Source organism: Crotalus tigris, unplaced genomic scaffold (assembly GCF_016545835.1).
Source record: "Crotalus tigris isolate CLP2741 ecotype Arizona unplaced genomic scaffold, ASM1654583v1 scf7180000018016.4438896, whole genome shotgun sequence".
In the NCBI taxonomy this organism is placed as follows: domain Eukaryota; kingdom Metazoa; phylum Chordata; class Lepidosauria; order Squamata; family Viperidae; genus Crotalus; species Crotalus tigris.
The window spans coordinates 1,383,335-1,406,680 of NW_024096778.1; the positions used below are offsets into that span (position 1 = coordinate 1,383,335).

At 37.1% G+C, this 23,346-nt stretch overlaps 1 protein-coding gene across 4 annotated transcripts in view; it reads right to left on the reverse strand.

Moving 5' to 3' along the window:
• Positions 1 to 23,346, reverse strand: part of KCNQ5 (potassium voltage-gated channel subfamily Q member 5) — a 330,024-nt gene that overhangs the window by 24,182 nt on the left and 282,496 nt on the right. The window contains exons 9-12 of one of the 4 annotated variants that reach the window (XM_039346644.1): positions 16,604 to 16,630; positions 12,585 to 12,641; positions 3,209 to 3,226; positions 2,760 to 2,980 (exon numbers count right to left, since the gene is read on the reverse strand). In XM_039346644.1, the coding sequence (XP_039202578.1) occupies positions 2,760 to 2,980; positions 3,209 to 3,226; positions 12,585 to 12,641; positions 16,604 to 16,630 (323 nt within the window). The remainder of the gene's footprint in view (positions 1 to 2,759; positions 2,981 to 3,208; positions 3,227 to 12,584; positions 12,642 to 16,603; positions 16,631 to 23,346) is intronic. The other 3 variants (XM_039346642.1, XM_039346645.1, XM_039346643.1) reach the window with 3 other exon arrangements.

Below are 23,346 nucleotides of genomic sequence, written 5' to 3' on the forward strand. Positions count from 1 at the left end.
TCAACCTGTGGGTCGGGACCCCATTTGGGGTCGAATGACCATTTCACTGGGGTCGCCAAACAACACAGTCCGCCATTTTTTCCCCCTTTTCCTTAGCTGTGCTACTCCCTTTTATTCTATTGACTTTTGAAAGCCAATAGAATAGACTCTCTTGAATAGAGTCTAATTCTATTGGCTTTCAAAAGCCAATAGGAATTGTCCAGGCTGTCTCGACCCTGCTGAGCCCGCCAAAAGTCCCATTCTGCGAACGGTGCTGCACCAGTTGAGTAGTCCTCGACTTACGACTGGTTGAGTAGTCCTCGACTTATGATCAGTTGGGGGTCGCGGCATTAAAAAGGTTGAGAACCACTGATGTAAATAAAAAATGGAAACTGAAAACAGACACGTGGTTTTGGTGAACTAGTTTTCAGGAGAAGCAGGGGACTAAAGCTACACGTAGGCAGGAGGATGAAACTAGAAGTTAAGCTATTATTATTATTATTATTATTACTATCTACATATCTTAGCTAATAGTTAGAAGGCGTCAGAGAGTAGAGCAAAAAGCAGTTTTGTGGGGAGAAGGCAAAAATTAGAGGCGGAGATAGCGGACTCTGTGATCCTAGTAAGAGCAATTAATTTCAGAAAGAGTGTGAAAGAATATCCTTCCTCTTATCTTTGGTCTCTTAAGATCCCACCCACCTAGTAAGGATGACTAGACCCTTTAAAAAGGGATCTCTGATACCTCCTGAGAATGGACTGTTTTGGAAGTGAAGAGAAGCAAACCAAAATGAAGTGAAATAAACTCAGCAGTGGTTTGTGCATGTACATGCGCTTATGGCAGAGATGGGACAGGGTCTGATGAACTACTCCAGCTGCAATAGCCCCAAAAGTGTAAGACAAGGCCAGAAAGAATAACAACAACTAGCATCAAAACCACAAAGCAATGGTAAAGCATGCAGTGGCAAAGTGCAGCATGAATCTGGAGAAGAAGGGGGCCAGGAAGAGAAGGTGGACAGTTTTCTTCTCTTCTGCCCATAGGGAATCCAAGACCAGCTGAAGAAAGAGGTAGTCCCAGAAAGGTAGAAGAGAGCCAGCATTGGCAGTTGGAAAGGAGCTGTGGGAGGGCCTTGCACAGAACTATAGAGGCCAGGGAGAAGATGGCATCAGGTTAAAGAAAAGAGATGACAGTACAGGTAGTCCTTGACTGAATTGCAATAGCAATACGTAGCACGTAGACTTATAAACCGCTTCACAGTGCTTTACAGCCCTCTCAAAGCAGTTTACAGAGTCAGCATATGGCCCCCGACAATCTGAGTCCTCATTTTACCCACCTCAGAAGGATGGAGGGCTGAGTCAACCTTGAGCCAGTGGGAATCAAGTGCCAAACTGCTGGCAGTCGGCAGACAGCAGAATTAGCCTGCAGTACTGCATTTTAACCACTGCACCACCATGGCTCTTAACTGCCATTCTGAAGTTACAACTTACCTAAAAAAAGGGGTCTTATGACCCACTTGCAAAAGTCTAATGGTTGCCCTCCCCCTCCCCCCATGGCTATGGGAACTCACTTCAGCAGCTCAGTACATGGCCCCATATGACTGTTTGGCACATCTCCCAGTCATGTGGCTACATTTTTACAGTGATTTTGCCAAAAGTCAGCACTTCTGTTTTTCAGCAAAACCGTAGTGAACCATGGATTTGCCGTTAAGACTCTACGTTTGCTTAATGACCGTTGCAAAAAATGTTGCAAAATCAAGTCATGTGCATGACCTATTTTACAACTGTCATGACATACAACAGGCTCCATTAAGGTCATATGTTGAGGACCACTTATAAGTACTATTATGGGCAACAGAAAACCCAGAGGGAAACCAAGAGGGCCAGGTAACAGTTGTAACTGATGACCGTTTGCTAAAAGTAGAAATTTGCTAACCATTAGCAAGTGAGACCAGGATAAGAGAAAACAGCAGTCCTGGGTCTGGAATCGACAAGCAAGTGAGGAAGAAGAAAATAGCATGAAGGTCAACTTAAAAAATCAGGAAATATACCTAGGAATACGGAGGGGTTAGATCTTAGCTCTGGAAAGCATTACTTTGGAAAGGAAACAGATTGTAGTGGAAAGGCATACAGCTTATCCCCAACTTACAATCATAACTGAACTCAAAATGTCTGTTTCTGATGAGACATTTTTAAAATGAATTTTGCCCCATTCTATGATCTTTCTTGCCACATTTGTTATGTGAATCACTGCACTTGTTAAGTTTAGTAACACAGTTGTTAAGTGAATCTGACTTCCCCATTGACTTTGCTTATCAGATGGTTGCAAAAGGGGATCACTTGACTGCAACTGTCATAAATATGAGTCGGTTGCCGAGCGTCTGAATTTTGATCACGTGACTATGAGGATGCTGCAACGGTTGTAAGTGTGAAAAATGGTCATAGGTCACTTTTTGCAGGGCCGTCGTAACTTCGAACTGTCATCAAATAAACTATTGTTAAGTCAAGGACTTGTAGACCTGCAGTTTACAGTGTAATGTCTAAAAATGTAATAAAGGGATGAAGAACAAGTCGAATTTGTGTCATATTAATTTCTTATTGTAATAAATGTTTCATAAAAGTGGGTTGCCTGGTATCGTGCTGGGGGTTTGTACCTTTCATCTACAAAAAGGAGCATTACTATTCTAGGGCCAATGTTTGGCGGCTTCACCATTATGAGATGAGATTTAATTGACAGAGGGACATAAATGTAATGAACAAGACAGTTAGCATTTTAAAAGTCTTACTATCTGGAATTGGCTTAGGCTGTGAACTCTTCAAACGCAGTGAAGGCCGGAAGCGCGTTCGGTCATTGAAGCTCCAACTCTTTTGCACTTTTGTTGGGCTGCCCTCTGCAGTAATGTCTGCACTTGGTGATCTTCTGTCCCCAACCGAAGCTTGTCTGTTCTTGATACTTTGGCCTCTTGGGCTAGCCATCCGCACCCGTTCTTTAAAGCTCAGCTTCTGGCTGTGGAAGCAAAATGTGCATTTTTATTTCACTCACCTTGGTATATGTATCATGCTACTTAAGATGAAGATACACGTTCAGCTGCATGTCTTTGGATGCAGGTATGAATGTACTCCATGTGTTGAAGTCCCTTCCCACTCCCCCGTCCGGTAAGAGAATATTTGCACCGATCAGTTCTTGATACAAAAGTAAGTAGGAAAACTTCAGGAATCCCTGAAATCCCCATACCTGGAAAAGTTCCCCAAGCTGCAGTATTAAGACCAAATACACAGTAATATTAATACTGATAATAATAATAATAATAATAATAATAATACACATTCCAGACATCATAAAGAATTGGAAGAAAAGGAAAATATGTGACTGCCTCCCCTTGATAGTAGCTCCCATCCTTAACTGTCTGCCTTGACACTAGAGCCTTGACTGATGTTAGGGAACCCTTCTGTGAAATGGCCAGTCAGATAAATTGGATGGATGGACGGAGATCCATAAAAGTATATTTCTTATAGATTGAACCACTTTCTTTATATGATAGGTGTGGATATTTCATTGGAGGAATGTAGTAATACTGTTATACCTACTACTGAGAAAAAGATCCTATAGTACAATAAGTAAAACATAATCAACTAACAAAAAATTATCAAATTTAAACTTAGCAAAGTTGCGAGTATAAATTTTGGGCAGCTCTAATTATGTTTTTAAATTGTACAACATAGGCTGTGCACGTAAGCTGCTCTACAATGGAATCAATAGTTTTCAAGTGCCATTATTTCCGCATGCAGTTTGTTAAAGTTAGACAAGCAAGATTAAACTTATTATTCATGCATGCTTCCAAACATGACATTTTTCAACAGTCCACAGACATTAGCAAACACTACATTTCAGATTTCTTATTACCCAAAGCTCTAAGCGTACATAGATATATACCATCAATTACTAAAACTATCATGTTTATTGATTTGTCTGTTTCCTCATGTTTGCTCAAACGGTGCATTATCCCATAACAATTTTTGAACCAAGGTACCTAAAATCTGCTAACTTAAAGAATACATAAAAAATCTGGGATCCATTTTTCTTGTGGATTTGCAATTTCCATGACAGTTTTATTGACAAAGTTTTGGTTGCTGCGATGTCCCCATGGTCACGATTGTGATTTCCTGCCAGCTTGCCAAAGTCAGTGGGGAAGCCAGGAGAAAGTTGGAAGTTGCTACCATCCAAATGCTTTTTTGTCCAACTGTGGTCATTGAGTTTATGTAAATAAATATTGACTTATTATTGAAGTTCATTTTCCACTAAAATTGTTTATTTATGATATATATTCTTCTTACATGATCACAAGACCCTGGATGGAAGTTAAAAAAAATTTGGACTTCATTCTAGTCACATAAGACTACATTACCTTTTTCTCAAGAATGGCCCAATGGATCACAGAGTTATTTACTTATCTCAGTGATGGCGAACCTTTTAGAGACTGAGTGCCCAAACTGCAACCCAAAACCCACTTATGCATCATCGGGTGCCGGGTGGTGTGGCCCATTGGGTGGGCATGGCTGTGGTGGTAATGGCAGACTGGGTGGGACTAAAAAGTTCAATCAATCAATTCCAACTTTGCAAGATCTTTTTTTTCCCCGTGAGAAGTTGAAATTGACTAATTGAACCTTTTTATTTCTTTGCACATGGCGGTGGAGGCCTAAAGCAAAAAGGTTTTATAAAACTCAGCTGAAGGCCTAGGAATGGGACGACGGCTTGCGTGCCCACAGAGAGGGCTCTGAATGCCGCCTCTGGCACCCGTGCCATAGGTTTGCCACCACTGACTTATCTAATAAAATTTAAAACAAGTAACAGAATATTCAGTAAGGTTATCAGCAGAAAGATTGGCTCACAGAAATGTAATATTACATTCCGGGAAAGGGATTATTTATTTGCCAGTAATACGCTATAGAACCAAATAAAACAAGTGGATTAGAAAATTAGTTTTTATCTGATCAAAGTTGCCATTTATCAAACAAGATTGCTTGTTTGTAGATACCATCTGATTTGTACAAAAGAGTTACAGATTGTGCAGTATGTAAAATCTGTTTATTTTTTTAGGTGTACTAAAGGTATTAATAGTTAATACAGGGGTGTCAAAGTCAAATTCATTGAGGGCCACATCAGCATTGTGGTTGCCCTTGGGGGGGCCAGATGGGTGTGGCCAGGGTAGGTGCGGCCTACTAGGTGGCCATGGCCAGCTCTACATCATTCGCGTCAAGAGTGCCTGTGGGGGCCTGGGCAGGAGTGGGACAGATCTGAGGGTCTCTGGCAGAAGGGGGTGGGACTGGGGCAAGTGCCAAGGCATGGTCCATTTCTTCATTCCTCACAAAGGGTGACACCTCCCCAGCATGCACCCAGGGGGCGGGGCCAATATGGCAGGGACTGATTCCTCGCTGTTTCCAGACGGCCTTGTGGTGCTAAGATTGAATGCATTTCAGCATAGATGGCCACCACAAAATTGTACATTGTCTCCTGGCTGGCCTGGGCCAGGGCCAAGGCAGCGGGGGCCATTCCCTCACTGTTTCCAGGATTGCTTCGCAGGTCACATGAAACCACTTTGCGGGCCGCATCTGGTCCCTGGGCCTTGTATTTGACATGACTGAGTTAATAACACAATATAAATTGTATTCAGTTAAGCTCTGTATTCAGTTAACTACTACAATCCAGCATTTATTTATTTATAGGGGTGGGCAACATTTTGAAGATTTTTTTCCCTACGATTCTGTCACAGCAGCTGCTATCCTGGAACAATTGTCACTTCTTGTTTGAAATTGTAGACTGATGGTCTGTGGATGTGCATGGCACTCCAAAATGAAGGGCTGCATACTCAGTTTACTTAAAAGTATGTCATTTTTGACTTAAATGATAATTTTTAGTCAATGTTATCTCAATGACTTGAGGACAATTCTCAAAATTATGACAGTGCTGAACAAAGGAACTCATGACTTGTGCCCAAAGTTATGGTCATTGTAATACCCATGTGATCACACGATTACCATATGGATTCTTGGCAAAGCATTTGGACCTACAAATGGCTGCCTATACCCTGTGATCATGTGATCCCATTTGCAATCTTCTATGCCAGTTTCCCTAGAAAATCAATGAGGAAGACAGCAGGGAAGGTTGCAAACTGCTGCTGCCTGGCAAGAAGACTTCTTCTGGTTTATACGGGCTGACTGAAAAAACTCTCTGCCGAAATCCAAGCAGGATTTTGGCATGGAGCATTTGCATCATGGGGTATTTGCAGCCAGCTGCCACAGACAAGAGGGTTCTTTCTCATTTCTGAGGGCTGGCTGAAAAAGGCCTGTGGCTAAAATTGAAGCAGGGTTTCAGCCAGGGAGAATTTACGGCCTCAGAATGGAGAGGCAGCATGGTAAGGTAAGGTCATTGGGTGCCTGTGGGGGGCGGGAGGCCCAGTGCAGGCTGCACATGAGTGTCTTCCTGCTCAAGGGCTGAAAATCCTGCTTAGATTTCAGCAGGGAGGATTTTCAGCTCCTGAACAGAGAGGCAGCACAGTAAGATACAATAAGGAGCATGGGGTGCCTTCGGGTAGGGGAGACCTGCTGCAGGGTGTGCATGCCTGGATTTCAACAGGGAAAATTTTCAGTTCCTGAGTGGAGAGAGACCTGTGTACAGCCTGCACAGGACCTCCTAGGATCTCCCTTGCCCCCTTGAGACACCCCATGCTCCTTACCTGTACTCTGTCCTATTAACGACCTGTTAAGATTGCTTAAAGATCACAACCAGGAGTGTCAAGATTGTGTTCATTGAGCAAGACGATCATGTGACATCTTGCTTAACTACTGCTTTGCTTAGTGATCCAAGATTTTACTTCCAATTATGGTTATTAAGGATTACCTGTATAGAGATTGCAAATTAGACTGGATTATATTGGGATTTGTATATTAAGCTCTGCAATATACAGTAATTTCAAAGGAAAACGGGGGGGGGGCAAGAAAGATGCCTTTTAAGGAACAAGCGGAAGAGAACCTGAAATCTCTCTCAATTGTATTTGTTCCTGGGATGAGTACAGACTGTCTCTGAAAAAGCCAATTATTTAGGCCATTAAGGTACAGATGGAAAAGACTATCGGCCTGTTGCTATAGCTGATAATCGAGTTCAGGCCTTGTCTGTTCTATTTAATCATGGTTCTTGCATCTTCATGCAACATGACAATAAAAACAGAGGAAATGGAAATGGATTCTACCGCCCCCAAAAGCCTTTAAAAATACATTCTCAGTGTCTTCCTGCTTTAACAGGTACAATCTAAAAAGGAAATGTTTCTCTGTGGAATTATGGGAAATGAAATTATGAGACAGTGATTATGAAATTTGTAGACAATAAAAATGTGTACATGCAATTTAATATGTTTTATTACAAATACAAGCAGAATAGGCAGGGGACCAAATGCAGGGAATCAAGCACATGCCAAACAATTTCTAAAATTATACTTTAAAAACTGCAGTAAAACAATTAGAAAAATGTGTATTTTTCATTGTGGCATTCAAGAGAGTACCTTTTTCAGAATTGTTTTACCCTTTTCAACCAGGGTAAAAAAAAAATCATGAGAAAGAGCTTCAACCTTAATTTCTGTTACTTGCAATGTGATTATTATTGCATAGATATTTATCAAGGATACTCCTATGTTACTTTTCAGAATTAATGTACTGTATTCATTACAAGGCAAATCCTAAGGCTTTTCTCCCCAAGAAATTCACATGCCATGTTAAATTACTCTAGTGGGCATAGCGGCCACTCCATATTTACAGAACGTTTCTGGTTAGCATTAGCCAGAATTTGACAATCACAAACAATGGTTTCAAATTCAAGTTGGTGTTAACTGGAAATGTCAGTCACTGTGGGTTCAGATGAAATACTTAACCACAGGAAAGCCACTGGCTGTGCTTAAGGAATCATATGGAATGAGAGTGTTGGTGGGAACTAGTTTCAGATCCTGTTTGCTTTACATTTACATCTATTGAGTATCAAAATTGCTAAGAAAAATCAGTTATATATTTCTGAACAACAAAGTCACTATGAAGCTAATGCATACTATTTTGAGTGCTATATTTTGAACTGCATTCACTGCATAGGTCAGCAAAAACTAGCACTCTGGAATTCTAGGATTAATAATCAGGTTGGCTCTTTGGAATTATAAAACCTATCATGTTGCACTTTATGGATTAAATACTACATAATACAGCTTTTAGACATAATATTTAAAATATTGTATGGTTTGTTTTTTTGGACTAAAACTGTTTTATTTAAAAATAAGATGGTGATTAACAGTAATAATATCCATCTTTATTTGCTGCCATATTTATTAAAATTAATTCAAGATAAATTAATTACCCATCCAAACTTTTATATATGATTGAGAAACAGCAATATTCTTTGCTCTTTCCTGTTTTTTTAAAAAAATAAATTATACTTGCAGAACCTCCCAGTGACCAGGAGTGGAGACACTACACTGAGATCCTACATCCAGATCTGTGAGCCAGTTTCAAGAGTAGACTGCTTTCTCTTCCTAAGCATTAGATAGCTTTTACAACTTGGTGTGAAAACGGCTCTTCTCTTTGTTTCCTTATCTGAACTTTTCTCAGAATATAGGAAGTCAAAACCAGTTCCTCCGTTTTGTTATACCATTATTGTACTTCTATATTTTCTAATGTCCATGTTCTACTGTAATACCTAGGATGACTTTAAGAGATGGCAAGTGTTCCAATCCATTCTTTGCAATCTCATTTGTTTCCGTCACTGTTTATATTAAGGTTGTATAGTAATGGACTAAATTCTTGCTCTTCTAATAATTGTCTTTGGCACTTATTTAATTTCCCAAACTATTTTTTCCTGGAACTGGTCTTTTATGTTAGCACAGAATTTGTGTACAATGGTGGAAATTGAGAATCCATAAGGTAGTTAATTTCCCTTATTTTTGTATGGGCTCAATATGATGAACAAATCCCTAATTTCTTATGCAGATATTCCAAAAATAACCCATTGCAGATAGGGCAGTCTGTTGTAGCATGAAATCTGGGGATTGGGGGGGGGGGGAGAGAAAGCAGGCAGGCAAACTAGTGTACATTGCTCATTTCTTTATTGCCTTGGATGTTCCACCATTTTAACATTCCCAATTCTCTGGTCTTTGCTTTGCTACTGAATTCTGCTGACTCTTAAGCGTGCCTTTTGTCAATCTGGGCAGGCCTTCCAGCTATTAAGTGAGTTTAGGATGATGGTTTCCTCTCCAGGCAAGGACTCTCTGGTTCGTTATTTTGATTTCCTGAAGCTTTGCCTAGAATTATAATTCATTGTATCCTGAACTCCTACCTGGATGAATCATGGATTCTTGTCTACTTGAAATCATTTTTATTAGGACTACATTTGTTGAAGACCATTTCCCTCTTACATTTCCCCAATTTTAAGTGTTTAGACATTATCGGCAAAAATGTATGTCTTCATCCTGACTGGATTTTAGGGCCTTCTGGATCTGAGACTTTACCACGTTTGGTACTGAAGCAGGTGGTACTGCCCTAGACAGATTGGACTTGCAAACAGGGAGTCTTTCTGGGCTCACAACTCCTGCTTGTACGCCAGTTGCGCTTGTTCTTGGATTGTGAGACTCTGCTCACAGGTGTTCATACCCTGGTCAGAAAATACTTTGTATGGATTATTGTAATGCATTCTAGACAGAGCTGCCTTGAACAATATCTGGAAGCTTCAACTCGTGCAAAACGCAGTTACATGTGCCCCTAAGAGGGTAGATGTTACATCTCTCCTTTGTGAGCTGTATTGGTTGCTCAAATTCTAGGTGCTGTTTTTGAGCTTTAAGGCACTAGATGGCATGGGTCCAAGTTTTCTGAGGGATCGCCTCTTCCGAATTACATCTACTCATCCAATCAGGTCTGGCAGGAGAGGGATATTTGTGGACTCGTCTATGAAAGAGTCCCATCTGATGGTACCTAGGAGGTCAACCTTTTCAACCATAGCACCCGCCCTCTGGAACATCATCCCTCTTGAGGTGAGATTAGTTCCACACTTAATCACTTCCGGAAAACCCTTAAAACATGGGGTTTTTTTTGTACTGGTCTGGGGAACTCTTGGTGTTAGGGAATCCATGTATTTGTTGTATTATGAGTGATATTTCCCCACTTGTGTTTTTGCTTTGATTTATTATTACTGTTTAACTGTTTTGAATTGGTTTTGAGTTGGTTTTAATAGTAGTAGGTTTTATTGTATGCCACCCAGAGTCACTTTGTGTGAGATAGATATAAATTTGACAAATGAATAAATAAAAGGCTTTTCTTTGTTGGTGACATGAATAAGCATGTAGATTCATCAGCCAACAGACAATCTAAATCTATTCTCCAATCTCCTTTCCACACAGTTTGAGAATCACACGTGGCTAAATTAAAGAACCATTTTAAAAAAAATTTTCCATCTGGGAAAAACCATTCAACCATTTTAGATTTAAGTGCAACAAGGGGCATATTATTTTTTATTTGCACCAAGATTATAAGAAACAAAGACAAAAGAACCTTGATAGTTATTAATAGTTGCACTTTTTACATCACAGAAATAAAAGTTACTGGTTTGTTTTGAATGATCAGCTCTTTACAGTTAAATAGTACTTGTTCTTTGGCAGAAAAGCATACCTAAACTAGGAACATGACCATAGATTGCTTGTCAAATAACAAATTAGAATTCATTTGAATTTATTGGTTGAACATAAACTCAGATTTAAGATTACTGTAAACTTCTGAAAAACTAAATCTAGCAGATTTTCTCTAAATTAGGTTTAATTTATTAGAATGTAACAACTCAAAAATTATTTTCCTGTTCTAAAACTATTTTTATCGGTATTCCTTTTAAAAATCTTGTTATAGGCCAGGTTTTCCCAATCTTGTATTCTCCACTTTGTTAAAATGACAACTCTAAGAATTCAGAGTGAGTGCTGAGATTGAGCAGAAAAATTCTTGGAGTACAGCCTCAATGAATGTTGAGAAGCATTCAGCTGGAAAACGCAATTGTAATCATTACTTTTGGAATTCACACTTTTCTGTGTGCACCCTTAGTACACTAGAGGTCACTGTGATACTATTGCAAGGCTACTGAAGAAGGGGTCTTGACTAAATATTTGGAACCACTGCCTGCTGGTAGTTTCAACTGTTTGTATAATTTATTAAGATTTTATTCTATTTTTAAAGAATGTCAAGAGTAGTTTGATTTGCATGTTAACATATCAGGGTAAAAATATTGTAACTGTTTGTTGGTAGGGACCAAGAGTGTTTTTCTTTAATGAATTCATAAACTTAATGTATTATTTTTGGTAAATGAGACCGACTGATTCCAGTTGGGCTAAGTCACTCTTTTAAAAACCCGTCTGTACATAGGCTTCCCACAGCCCAGACAAGGTAGGACAAAGCTGTGTAATGTTACCTTAATTATTTCAGAGTGGTATTTTATGAAAACATTTAAAAAAACACAACACTGAAACTCAATGTTGCTTTCTTTACCCAGAAAAAATATAGGTCCACATAACAATTATTCTTAAACCAAGGCGCACAGTCAATGCAGTTATCTAATTCAGGGCTTTTCAACCTTTTTACCATTGTACCACTTTTAGGATATGGCAACATCTGAGTACCACCAGTCGCCTAGCAAGGTGTCAAAAACTTGATGACCCCCCCCAAAGGAAAAAAGTGATAAAGTACAAGTAATCCTCGACTTACAATAGTTCACTTAATGACTGTTCAAAGTTACAATGGCACTGAAAATAGTGCCCCCCAAGCCACAGCTGAGCAAGACACCTGCCTGCCCGCCTGCCCTCTTCCTCCTGTCCAAGGTTTTCATTGTTGTGAACATTTCTGTTGAGGATTGGCAGCAGGGGTGGGGTGGGGTGGTATTCGGTTTTTATTCCCCGTCTGTTGGGTGGTTGCAGCAGGTTTTGGTCACTTCACATGATCCTCGGACACTGTGACTGTCATAAATATGAATCAGTTGCCAAGCATCTGAATGTAAATCACAAGACCCTGGAGATGCTGCAACATTTCAGCTGATCGGCGCTTCTTCTGGGCTCAGCAGAAGCACCAAGATCAGCGCCGAGCTCCAGCTGGACCCTGGCGCTTCCGCTGAGGCCTGACAGCCCTACAGCTCCAGCCATCTCTCGTTCAGGCTTGTGCAGTCTACCAACAGTTCAGCTCATTCCCCTCCCCCGCTATCACTTTTCTAGGATGGTTGCGTACCACCTGCCAGGTGCCACTGTACCACAGGTGGTACCCGTACCACTGGTTGAAAAGCCCTGATCTAATTGTTTGGATTATATTTTTTTTCTATCATAGAAATTTATAAAAGGCAAAGTTTTTTAAAAAACATTTTGGTACAAAATTGCAGGCAGCAAGCAACAAGTAACTCTATAAGCAGCTGTGGCAGCAGAGGATAGGGGAAACCCAGCCCAAATTATGAAATAATTCTTCAAGGAGCAAAAAAGCACCAAGAAGAGAAATAAAGTCTTCATGCACCTGATGTTAGTTGGCATTCCCATTATCATGTGAGTAGACAGGATGCTGGATACCTATGTTTCCGAGAGGTGTACATCCTGAAGAGCTTCTGTTTATTACTATAAAGCTTACTAGGAGTGAGGGGAAATAGAGGATCATATTACTATGCATACCAGGTGATGAAAAGAGTTAGGTTTATCCATGTGAGTCAGACCAGTCTTGCTTTTATTTTCACTCAACCAACAAAACATTCATAAAATTATTAAGTTTACAGTTTATATTAAACAAGTTATAATAAAATTAAAAAATTACCTTCAAAAGCCAATAAATATTTATATTCCCTGAATGTATGACTACTGTAATGCGGGACTTTTATAAATACTTGTTTAGCATAGAAACCAACTTTCCTAACAGAGCAACATTCATTTCTCCATTGACCTGTGAACATATAACCTATTTATGCTTTCAACATAAATCCTACAAAGGAAATGAATTTTATTCAGACTATATAGACATTTTAATGTGCTTAAATTAACTTATTAGTATTTTACTATATGTATAATAATACATCCTCAAAATAGATGGGATGTTTACGAATAAGCACTATTTTGTTAGAAAAGGAAATGCTATTTATAGTCATAGTCATAAATATGTAACATGCAGTAAAACGGGAGAAAACCCTAAAAATCGTACATAAAAATTTAAGATTTTAGATAAGCCGGTAATATTAATATTGGTAGCTTATTGAAAGATTACATTTATCTTTTGAAAATACAGTTATTCATGTGCTAGTTGCTTTGTTAATGTGGCTTATCATACGGCTCTTTAGTTATTATCCTTTTAAAATGTTTAATTTATATATTGATACCAACAGAATACATTTGAAATGCTAATAGACAATGCCACTGTAATACTCTAGTGGGCGAAGACTTTTAGTCTTGGAAGATGACTGTTAAAATTCCTGTTATGTTATTTATATTCACCATAAGGCTGCTAGTGGCAGGGAATAGTTAATTCATATCATCCTGCTTAAGGCTGTTGTGCATTAAATGAGAAAATAACAATATGTCTGCATATGAGATTAACTACATGAAACATGAACACAACAAAGAGGGAATACCCATTAAACAAAATGTTAAACCTGAATTGTGATCAGGTTGTGATCAATGTTGACCTACACCTAAAATAAAAAAGGCAATTTATTTGATTGAAACTGGTTTATTTAATGAATATGTGAGTATGTTTGTGTGCCACAGATTTGAAGAAAATTCAGTTTATAAAGTTGCTGCCAACTGGAAAAAAAAGGAAATAAAAAGTTTAAATATTTGAAAGATTATAAATGCTAATATGAACGATTAATGAAAATCTTGTTAGTAAATTCAGTTTTGAAAGGCACTGTATTTGTTAAGAATTGGCAATAGTTTTCTTACACATAGGCTATTAAATTTCCTGGGAATCAATGCACATTTTTTTATTGACAATATTGGAACAATTAACCAATCATGTACAACCAGCACTGTCTTTGATCTAATATATTTAATACTGCTATGAGACATTCTAGCTAACTTTAGATTTAGATGCCCAATCTTGCAAGTAGATTTTGACTTACAATGACAGTTGGGACCGGAATATCTGCCTTTAAGCGATGCAGTCACAAAGCATGACCATATTACTCAGCAATGGCAATCCCAGTCATCGTTACCTGAATCCCACAGTCATTAGGCGAGACACCTTCCTACCAGCAAATTAATGGAGCAGCTGGCAGGAAGTTGCAAGTAAGGACTGCAGGCAGATAAATGACTGCTGCTGGGTGGGGGAGGGAGCAAAGGAATACACAGGGTGCTAAGGAGGGTCAAGAAGGCATAGTATGACAGGGAGGGTACACAAAAGATGTCGAGTGGGTTGGGGTGTGTGAGGGAGGTGCAGTAAAGGTTGGGAAGTGTGCCTGGGGGTTTGCAAGTGGTAAGAGAGGGCACGAGCACAGAGAAGCAGCAGGAGGGTTTGTGAGTTTGAATATGTGACTTTCACTGCTGGCTTTCCCACTGTCTGTCTGGGGAAACTAGCAGAGCAATCACATGATTGTGGGATGCATGTCAACTGGTTGTAAATGTGTATAAATTGCCAAAAAACTTAGATCACGCTCATGTGATTGTAGGGGTGCTTGGATGGCTGGAATTATAAGAATTGGTTGTAACCGCTATTCGCTCAGCGTTGTTGCAACTTCAAACGGTCGCTGAACAAATGGTTGTAGGTCAAGGACTTCCTATATTTTAGGAAAAAAAGAATAATTGATGTGAGGAGGTACAAAAAGAGAAAAAGATTAACGAATACCTAGAATGCCTATTTAACTATAGATTTTAGGAGAGAAATCTCTGGAGGCCAAGAAAGATAGGGACTGTGTAGAAATGGTCAATCAATCTAGCTAAGTGCTTCTATCACCCTATATACATATTTGAAGTCCAATGGGAGAGTGACTTACATGTCACCTACTTTTAAAAGAACAAGGCCAATTCATAGAAATAACTTTTATTTCTGACCATTAATTGCATTTAAAAATGTATTTATCAGAAGGCAACATAACAAAGAGGATGGTTATCAAATTTATAGTCTGTTTATATAGTAATCTTCCAGGGATAGTTATCCAATCATGCTGGAAATAATATGCTGGTCTAAATGAGATTTTTATTATCTGTTGCTGCTGCCACCAAACCCCTAGGATATTTTGACTTATAGTTCCCATCAGCAGCAAATCAAAACTTGAGAGATATTTGATTGGAGAAAGATGGACTAAATGCAAGTGAATGCAACTGAGTACCCTCTAAATGTTTTGTAACTCTTATTTGTTCCAGCCAGCATGATTAATGTTATGATTTGATGGAAAATATAACTAATCATGCGGCGAGCATTAGATTGCTCAATCCTCAGGTAGTCAGTTATATATGAAAACTGAATCAAATCAGAATTCTTCTTATAGTTTAGCTGCTGTATGATAAAGGGATCTGTCAGATCTTGGTTATTTGGTTGAACTTGATGACTGCATTATCTTATGCAACTGAGGAGAACAGCAACATTTTCATCTGCTGAGAGCAGCCTTTCCCACATGATTGCAAGATGGCTAATTTCAAATATTTGTTTTGACTAGTAGGGCAGGCAAAATATTCAATTTCTTTAAATAATGACAGAAGTGTATATGTAGAAGAGACTGGTAAATGATTCAAAGGTACATCAAAATAAGGATAAAAAGCTATGTAGCTACCATATGTATCTTGCCCCCCATGTATACATGTTCATCTTTTAGCTTTAGATAGTTTAATTCAGACTTAGTATTTATTTACTTCTAGGAACTTAAGCAGGTATGTATATTACTTCCTCTTCCAAATGTTTATCCTCAACACAGCTTATCTGTGAGTTAAACTGAGAGTTAGTGACTTTTTCAAAATAATCCTGCATGCTTTCTAAATGAACTGGGATTTAAATGTGAGTATCCTCATCCTGATTCAATGTTATAATCCCTATAGTATATTGATTTTTAGTCATTCTTCCAATAGATCAACTACACCAGTAGAATATATGATAGAGATGACTAACGTTAAACCCACTGTTTGCAAAGGCAGATTGCTATGGGCAGATTCTTTCTCTGAATGTAGCCCGTAGTATTTTTAATGAATCAAAATATTACTTAAGCATATCCACCTTGACTCTATTTTCAAAGTTGTTTACAAAAGTAGAGCAGAAATGTTTGTTCAATTCAGACAAAGTATTCTCAGTAGTTTAAAATCCTCTCTATCTCAACAGATATGGAAAATTACTTAAACCTTAATTATCTAACAAGTTATGACTACATTCTACAGAAAACTGTCATTTTCATGCTTCTTAACAGAAGAACTTTCTGGCTTTTACTTTGAGTGACATTTTGTCTGTTTCAGAAGAATGATCTACCTAGGAAAAGTTTTTTCCCATTTCTCCTAATTGGATTCAAGCACAGCCTTTAATTATTTTCCAGTATAATAATATATTTACATTCTCAAAGTGGTATAAAATTTCCAAAATAACATTTAAGTTGTTAAACTATATGCATAAAAACACTACAAACCTGCTTGATGCTTCCCCTTGTTCTTTCCTTCATGAGTCAGATAATAGAAGAGAGAGGGTTTTGGGGAGGAAAAAAATTAGTTATGCTGGCAGTACCCATCATGATGTGGTTACAAATATTATTAAATAATTATTAAGTTGCAGTTGGATTTGTTAATTAAACAAATGCTTAAAAACTAGAAACAAATATTAAAAAAGCAAGCACAAACATCCAAGCATGGATTTGTATTTGATAGTGACATTAAAAAAATAAAATGCTATGTTAATGCATGCTCAACATGCTTATTACATATGTTTAGAGAGAGAGTTGACAAAGCATTTATTAGGCAAAATGCAGTGCTCATATACAAATAACAGAGAACTGTAGCTATCTGCAGTGACAGAATATGATTAACTTAATCACTGAGACTAGGGATATCTTACAAAAGGACCGATTGCATTTCTTTTTGGCCATAACTATCTTGTAATATGTAGACCTGTGGCTTCATTGTTTATTTATAAGAGCTGAAAATTGATATAGCCATATTATACCTTTACAGCTTAGTATGAGTAGTTGACACTTAACAAAATTGCTATGCTATGGAAAATTATTCCCAAAGCTAACCCACCTGCTCTTTCTGTTACAGAAAGTACTAAATATACAAAATACTGGGCTAGGTTTTTAGGATAAAAGACCTCTACTATTGGCACAGCTCAGTGGTGGGATTCAAATATGTGAACCACCGATTCTCTGTGTGGATGCCGCTTCCGGAAGTCCGTTCTGGGCCTGGGCAACAAAAAATTAGCTATCGGTTCTGCTGAAGTGGTGCAAACTGGCTGAATCCCACCACTGGTACAGCTATATATGTACCTCTTTCAAACACTTTTGTTACCATTATTGCGAGAAACATGCATTATTATTATATTTAAAGTAACCTTTCTGTAAAAATAGGAAACTAACACATATTTGTTGATTACATTCTTATTGATCACAAGATGTAGTGGGAAGATCACAATAACTTGTTGCCTAGCTAAGAACAATACACTGGACGACAAAGATTTTGCTTCCTGAACACTTTTGGGTGTGATCTTATAGATTTTTGGCTACTAATCACAGAAATAAGCTGTAATTTAACCTTTTATGTACTGTTTTATGTAAATCTTTTTATACAATGGCCATGCTGCACACATGAAAGAAACATACAAAAACATGGAACTGTGTTGAAGCACATCCAGTATACCAACAAGTACAACTGGAATATCTGTGAAGATCTAAGAGTAGTGGCTCTGCTGCTTGGAATGAAGCTCAGATATACCAAGTGCTGTTGTGAATGGAACTGTCATTAAATGGAGTCACATTACATTAAAAAGAAATGGCCCCTCCGAAAGAATTTTGTTCCAGGACAGAAAAATGTGACACACGAACCACTTGTTAACCAGACAAAAGATACTTTTCCTCTGTTTTACACAAAATCTGGACTGATGAAAAATTTTATGAAATCAATGAACAAGGAAAGTGAAGGTTTTCATTATTTAAGATAGATGTTTTCAACAATAATTGATGCCAAGAATAAGGAATGCAGTTTTGTTGGTCCACAGATCAGATGCATCATCAATGACAAGCACTGTGAAGATCTAGTAGGGCCAGAAAAAATTGCCTGGAAAGCACTCCATTTGAGGATGTTGCTGAGAATTTTCTTGGCAACTACAGAGCACAAAACTACATTCAGTTGCTTGTCAAATTCTGTACAGTATACAAGACCATGAAGTGCAAAATGTCACCAAAGATTCGTTTTTTGCATTCACACTTGGACTTCTTTCCTGAAAATCTGTTGAATTCTTGCAGCATGTTGGAAACATTATGTGATTAAATACATTATAGTCATTAAAAGTTAATTCCTTAACTCGGGATTCCTACATGATACAGTCATTCGGAAATTATACTTGTGTTCAGTTTCAAGGGCTCTATCATAATCACCCAAAGTTTTTTAGGAAGCAAATTTTTTGAAAAAAAAAAAAAGGAAACGGATATCTATTTATTGATCACACTCTACCACAAGATGTAGTGGGAAGTTCACCTTGTCTTATTACCTAACTAAAAACAGTATCTGAAGAAATAGTAAAGATCTGGACTCCAATTCATCATGGCAATGCAAAATCACACATTTCTCTTTTACTGAAAATGATTATTTCCCAAGAATCATATGAGTATGATTAACTAATGGTTGAAACTGGAAAACACTCATTATGAGTTTCATCACTAGCACCTTCCTACATGTTTCTCACAGAAAGAGGAAATATGTGACTCTAAAGGACAGTACAGATAACAAGGTGATATTTAAGCTTCTTTTTTAAAAAAGAAAATATTGTACTGCAAGGTGGGAGTAGCAGCAGAGTTTTGTGTTGAACTAATCAACTGCTTGTACCAACATTTTTTTTGTTGGTCTAATGCTATGAACCAAAGGTGTTAAAGGTAGATTAATATGGTACTTTGACCTCAACTGAGGAGCATTGATCTGCACAGTGGAAAATTCAAGATGCAAAATGAGAAAACCTGTTTCTTGTTCCATTTATAAGCAGGATTAGTATAAGCAAGCAATGGAAATCAGTATAAATAGTATACATCCAGGGTCTCCACCCAGTATGGTGCTCTGGACTAGCAGCACATATCTTTGTTCTGCTAGCTAGACAAATGGCTGGTTTGATAGCTACAGAACAGGTCTCTGTAGCTACTTCACTCCTGGATTAGAAAAGGAGTGGCACAGAATCGCCCTGAAGCTTCTTGGATGGCATTCCTTGGCTTGGGGGGGGGGTTTGAATATTCAGCAAATTTCTTCTCCCTGGAAAGTTTGCCAAAGAAGAGGATTATCATCATGTCCCTCCCAGCCATTGTCTTCAAAGACACCTCTGTTTTAATTTCACACTTTGCAATGTTTTTTTCTTTTTACTTTTTGCATGTTAACTGCTGGCTGTGTGCTGGAATTTAGTTGCTTTCCCTCCTCGTGGACTCTAACCGATTTAATAACCCCGGAGGAATATCTTGAAGTAATTAATCATTCCATATAGAAAAGACAAATGGCAACAAGTTTTTTTAGATTACTAAGAAAATGATCTAACTATATTGAACTTCTATTGAAAATCGACTGTATATATTATCAATTTGAAAAGACTTCATATCTTTACTCTATTTCTTCTGCACTTTGCATACAATTCTCAGCTTTCTACATTAAAAGCTTAGAAATCTCTTTTTTTCTCTACTCTGTGAGTTTGTATATCAACATTATTTCTTGAAAAAAGAAGGGTGTATTCTTGCCGGCTTTTCTGCTGGTTATAAGGAGAGAGGATATTTGCAAAAATGCCTCCTAAGAAGGAATTAAAACGGAAGAGCCCACCACCAAACTCCTTATGGAAATATTTGAGAAAAGGTTTTCTATGTTACACGACACGATAAAAGAGATGAATGAAAAATCTGATTAAAAAATTGAATTATTAGTATCAGAGTTAAAACAAACTAAAGAAGATGTTAAAAATATACAGATTAGAATGGATGAGGCAGACACAAGGTTAGATCTTAACCAAAATTTACTGTTATTGGATTTGAAACAGAACAAAGTTTTTCTGCGCCTTAGAGTAATTCCTGAACAAATTCACAACTTAAGTGATGTAATTGAAACGGAAATGATTAAATGGTTTGATGATGAGGAAGTAGATTTCTCTAAAAAAATACAAGATTTACTGAATTAATTCAGCATATGTGGCCAGAAGATAACTGCCAAGAGATGTTATGATCCAATTATAAGAAAATCTATTACAGAGCAAGGAATTCAGAAACATTACCACCAGAGATTGAACTTTTCTGGAAAAGAGGTGCAAATATTCAGAGAAATTCCAATTACAATATTAAGGAAAGGCAAAGAATATTTTTTCCTGACAAATCTCCTGAAACAAAATAATATTCCTTTTCACTGGGATAAGCTGGAAAGGGTTATCTTTACCTTTGGAAATCAATTGTATAGACTAAATTCAGTCCTTAAAGCACAAGATTTTTTGGAAAAACATGGATTGGAACTACACTACTTTTCAAAAGATAAAGATCAGAAAGAAAAGGGTAAAAAGAGATTTGATGCTTATCAAAGACAGGCTGTGGAGATAGGAGTCTCAGCTGGAATCCCTGGAATTTCCTCTTCATAACAGATGGATTGCAAAATTTTGTCATGGAATGTTAATGGGGCAAATTCCCCACAAAAAAGAAAAAAGTTCTTTCATTATTTGAAAACCATGATATGGTACGTTTTTAAGAAATTCATATTAAAGAGACTGATAAAAAGCATTTAACAAATAACATTTTGGGTCTGGAATTTATTTCTACTAACTCCAAGAAAAAAAATTAATGGGGTAGTTTTGTATATAAATCCCCAATTACACCCACATTTATTGTTTGATGATGATCAAGGCAGGTATGTAATTGTGCAAATTGAATTACAGGGAATAAAATTTATTGTGGGTGGGATTATACATCGCACATCAAGAAAAAGCCAAGTTTTTAAAACATCTGTCTGAACACTTATTCTCCTATTCTTTTCAGTATTGATGTATAATTGGAGACTACAATGGGGTAGTAATTGCACAACTGAACAGATCAGCTGATAAAGGAATTAAAGAAACACAAGGGAAACTGCCCCAAACTTTTTTCCAAGCTGAGCAATACTTTAGATTTGATTGATGTTTGGAGGTGTAAACATGGACTAACAAGATTTTATCTTCTTTTCAGAAAGACACAAATCCTTTTCTAGAATTGATTTTATTTGGATTATAAAAAATCTGCTTCACAAAGCAACTAAAGCTATTATTCTTCCAAAAACTTTTCTGATCATAATCCAGTGTCTTTACATCTTAAATTTAGTTCTCAGTCTTTTAAATAGAAATTAAACGAGTCTGTTTTGCAGAGACCACAGATTGTTAAAGAACGTAAAGGTACTTCAAGTACTTCAAGATATTTTAATAATAATTTAAATAAAAGAACAAATTTGACAACAGTTTGGGGTGCTTGTAAGGATGTGATATGAGGACATTTTATACAATACAATATAGCAATTAAGAGGAAGAAGGACAAAGAAATCCAAAATGTGCTACAAGAAATTAAACTGAAGGAGAGGGAACTCCAGAATTCACCAGAAGATCCTAACATACTTAATCAACTAAAATTATTGCAACAACAAATTTCCTTGTTGACTGTATCAGATATTGAAAATAAATTTAAATATACAAAACAACACTTTTTTGAACATGTAAATAAATCAGGGAGATGTTTGGCATTCAAACTAAGAAAACAGACAGAAAAGAAGATGATAACCAAGCTTCAAGTGGGGAATATGGATAACAAAAACATTCAAAGACATTTTTTTGGAATTATTATACTAATTTATATAAAGAACAAGAAATCTGGAGGAATATATAACAACTAAACATCTTCCTAAACTATCGGAAAACTACAAGGAAATTTTGAATAGTCCAATAACAACTTTTCAAATAATAGAAGCAATTAAAAGACCTAAAACAGGCAAAGCTCCAAGACCAGATGACCTACCAAGCAAATTCTATAAATTTTTTGAAGATCAACTACTTCTTCCAATGAAGGACTTAATGAATTCTACTTTATAGGGGAACCCTATACCAGACTCTTGGAAGGATGCCTGCATTTCTTCAATACCCAAAGATGGACTGGATTTAACTACAGGGCAATTTCTCTTCTTAATAATGAGTACAAACTCTTTACATCTATTTTAGCTGATAGACTTTTTAAGTTTTACTGGATTATATACGTACATGAAGACCGGTGTGGTTTCTTACCTAAAAGACAACTAAAAGATAATGTAAGAGTAATTTTGAATAGAATTAAATATTTAGAACAATGTAGCAACAAACAGGTTGTATTAGTCTTTCTGGATGCAGAAAAAGCTTTTGACAACTTGAATTGGGCCTTTATGTTTAAAGCAGTGGAAAAGATGGACTTTGGATTGGGCTTTATACAGCGTCTGAAGTCCATCTATACACTCCATCCAGAAAGCTGGAACTATGGTGAATGGAGATTTTACAAAACCATGTGAAATCCAGAAGGGAACAAGACAGGGGCTTTATTCCTTTTATTATTTATTCTAGTGTTGGAACTGTTAAATAGAGATTATTAAATAGGATAACAGAGCAAAAGGACTACAAATTAAAGCGCATAATTACAAATTACGTGCATTTGCCGACAATTTGATATTGATTGTGCAAGACCCGCTAGAGAACATTGAACATGTTATGAGGAAGATTAAAATGTTTGGAGAAATGGCAGGTTTAAGAATAAATAAATCAAAGATGACAATACTGACTAAGAACATAAAGGAGGAAGATCAGGAGAAATTGGAATTTAAAATTGGTTTTAAAGTCATGAAAAAGGTACAGTACTTGGGGGGTGACTCTCACTGAGGAAAATTCTAAGCTTTACAAAAATAATTACAGTAAAATATGGAAGGAGATAAAATTGTATTTAAATAGATGGCAAAAATTAGATTTGTCATTAATGGGAAGAATTTCAGTAATTAAAATGAATACTACATAGAATGTTATTTTTATTTCAGACTATACTGATATTGATTAGAGATTCTACTTTCAAACAGTAGCAGAAAGATATATTTAAATTTATTTGGCAAAATAAAAAAAAACAAGAATTAAATACAATTTATTACAAGATTCTAAAGACAGAGGAGGTCTGGCTTTGCT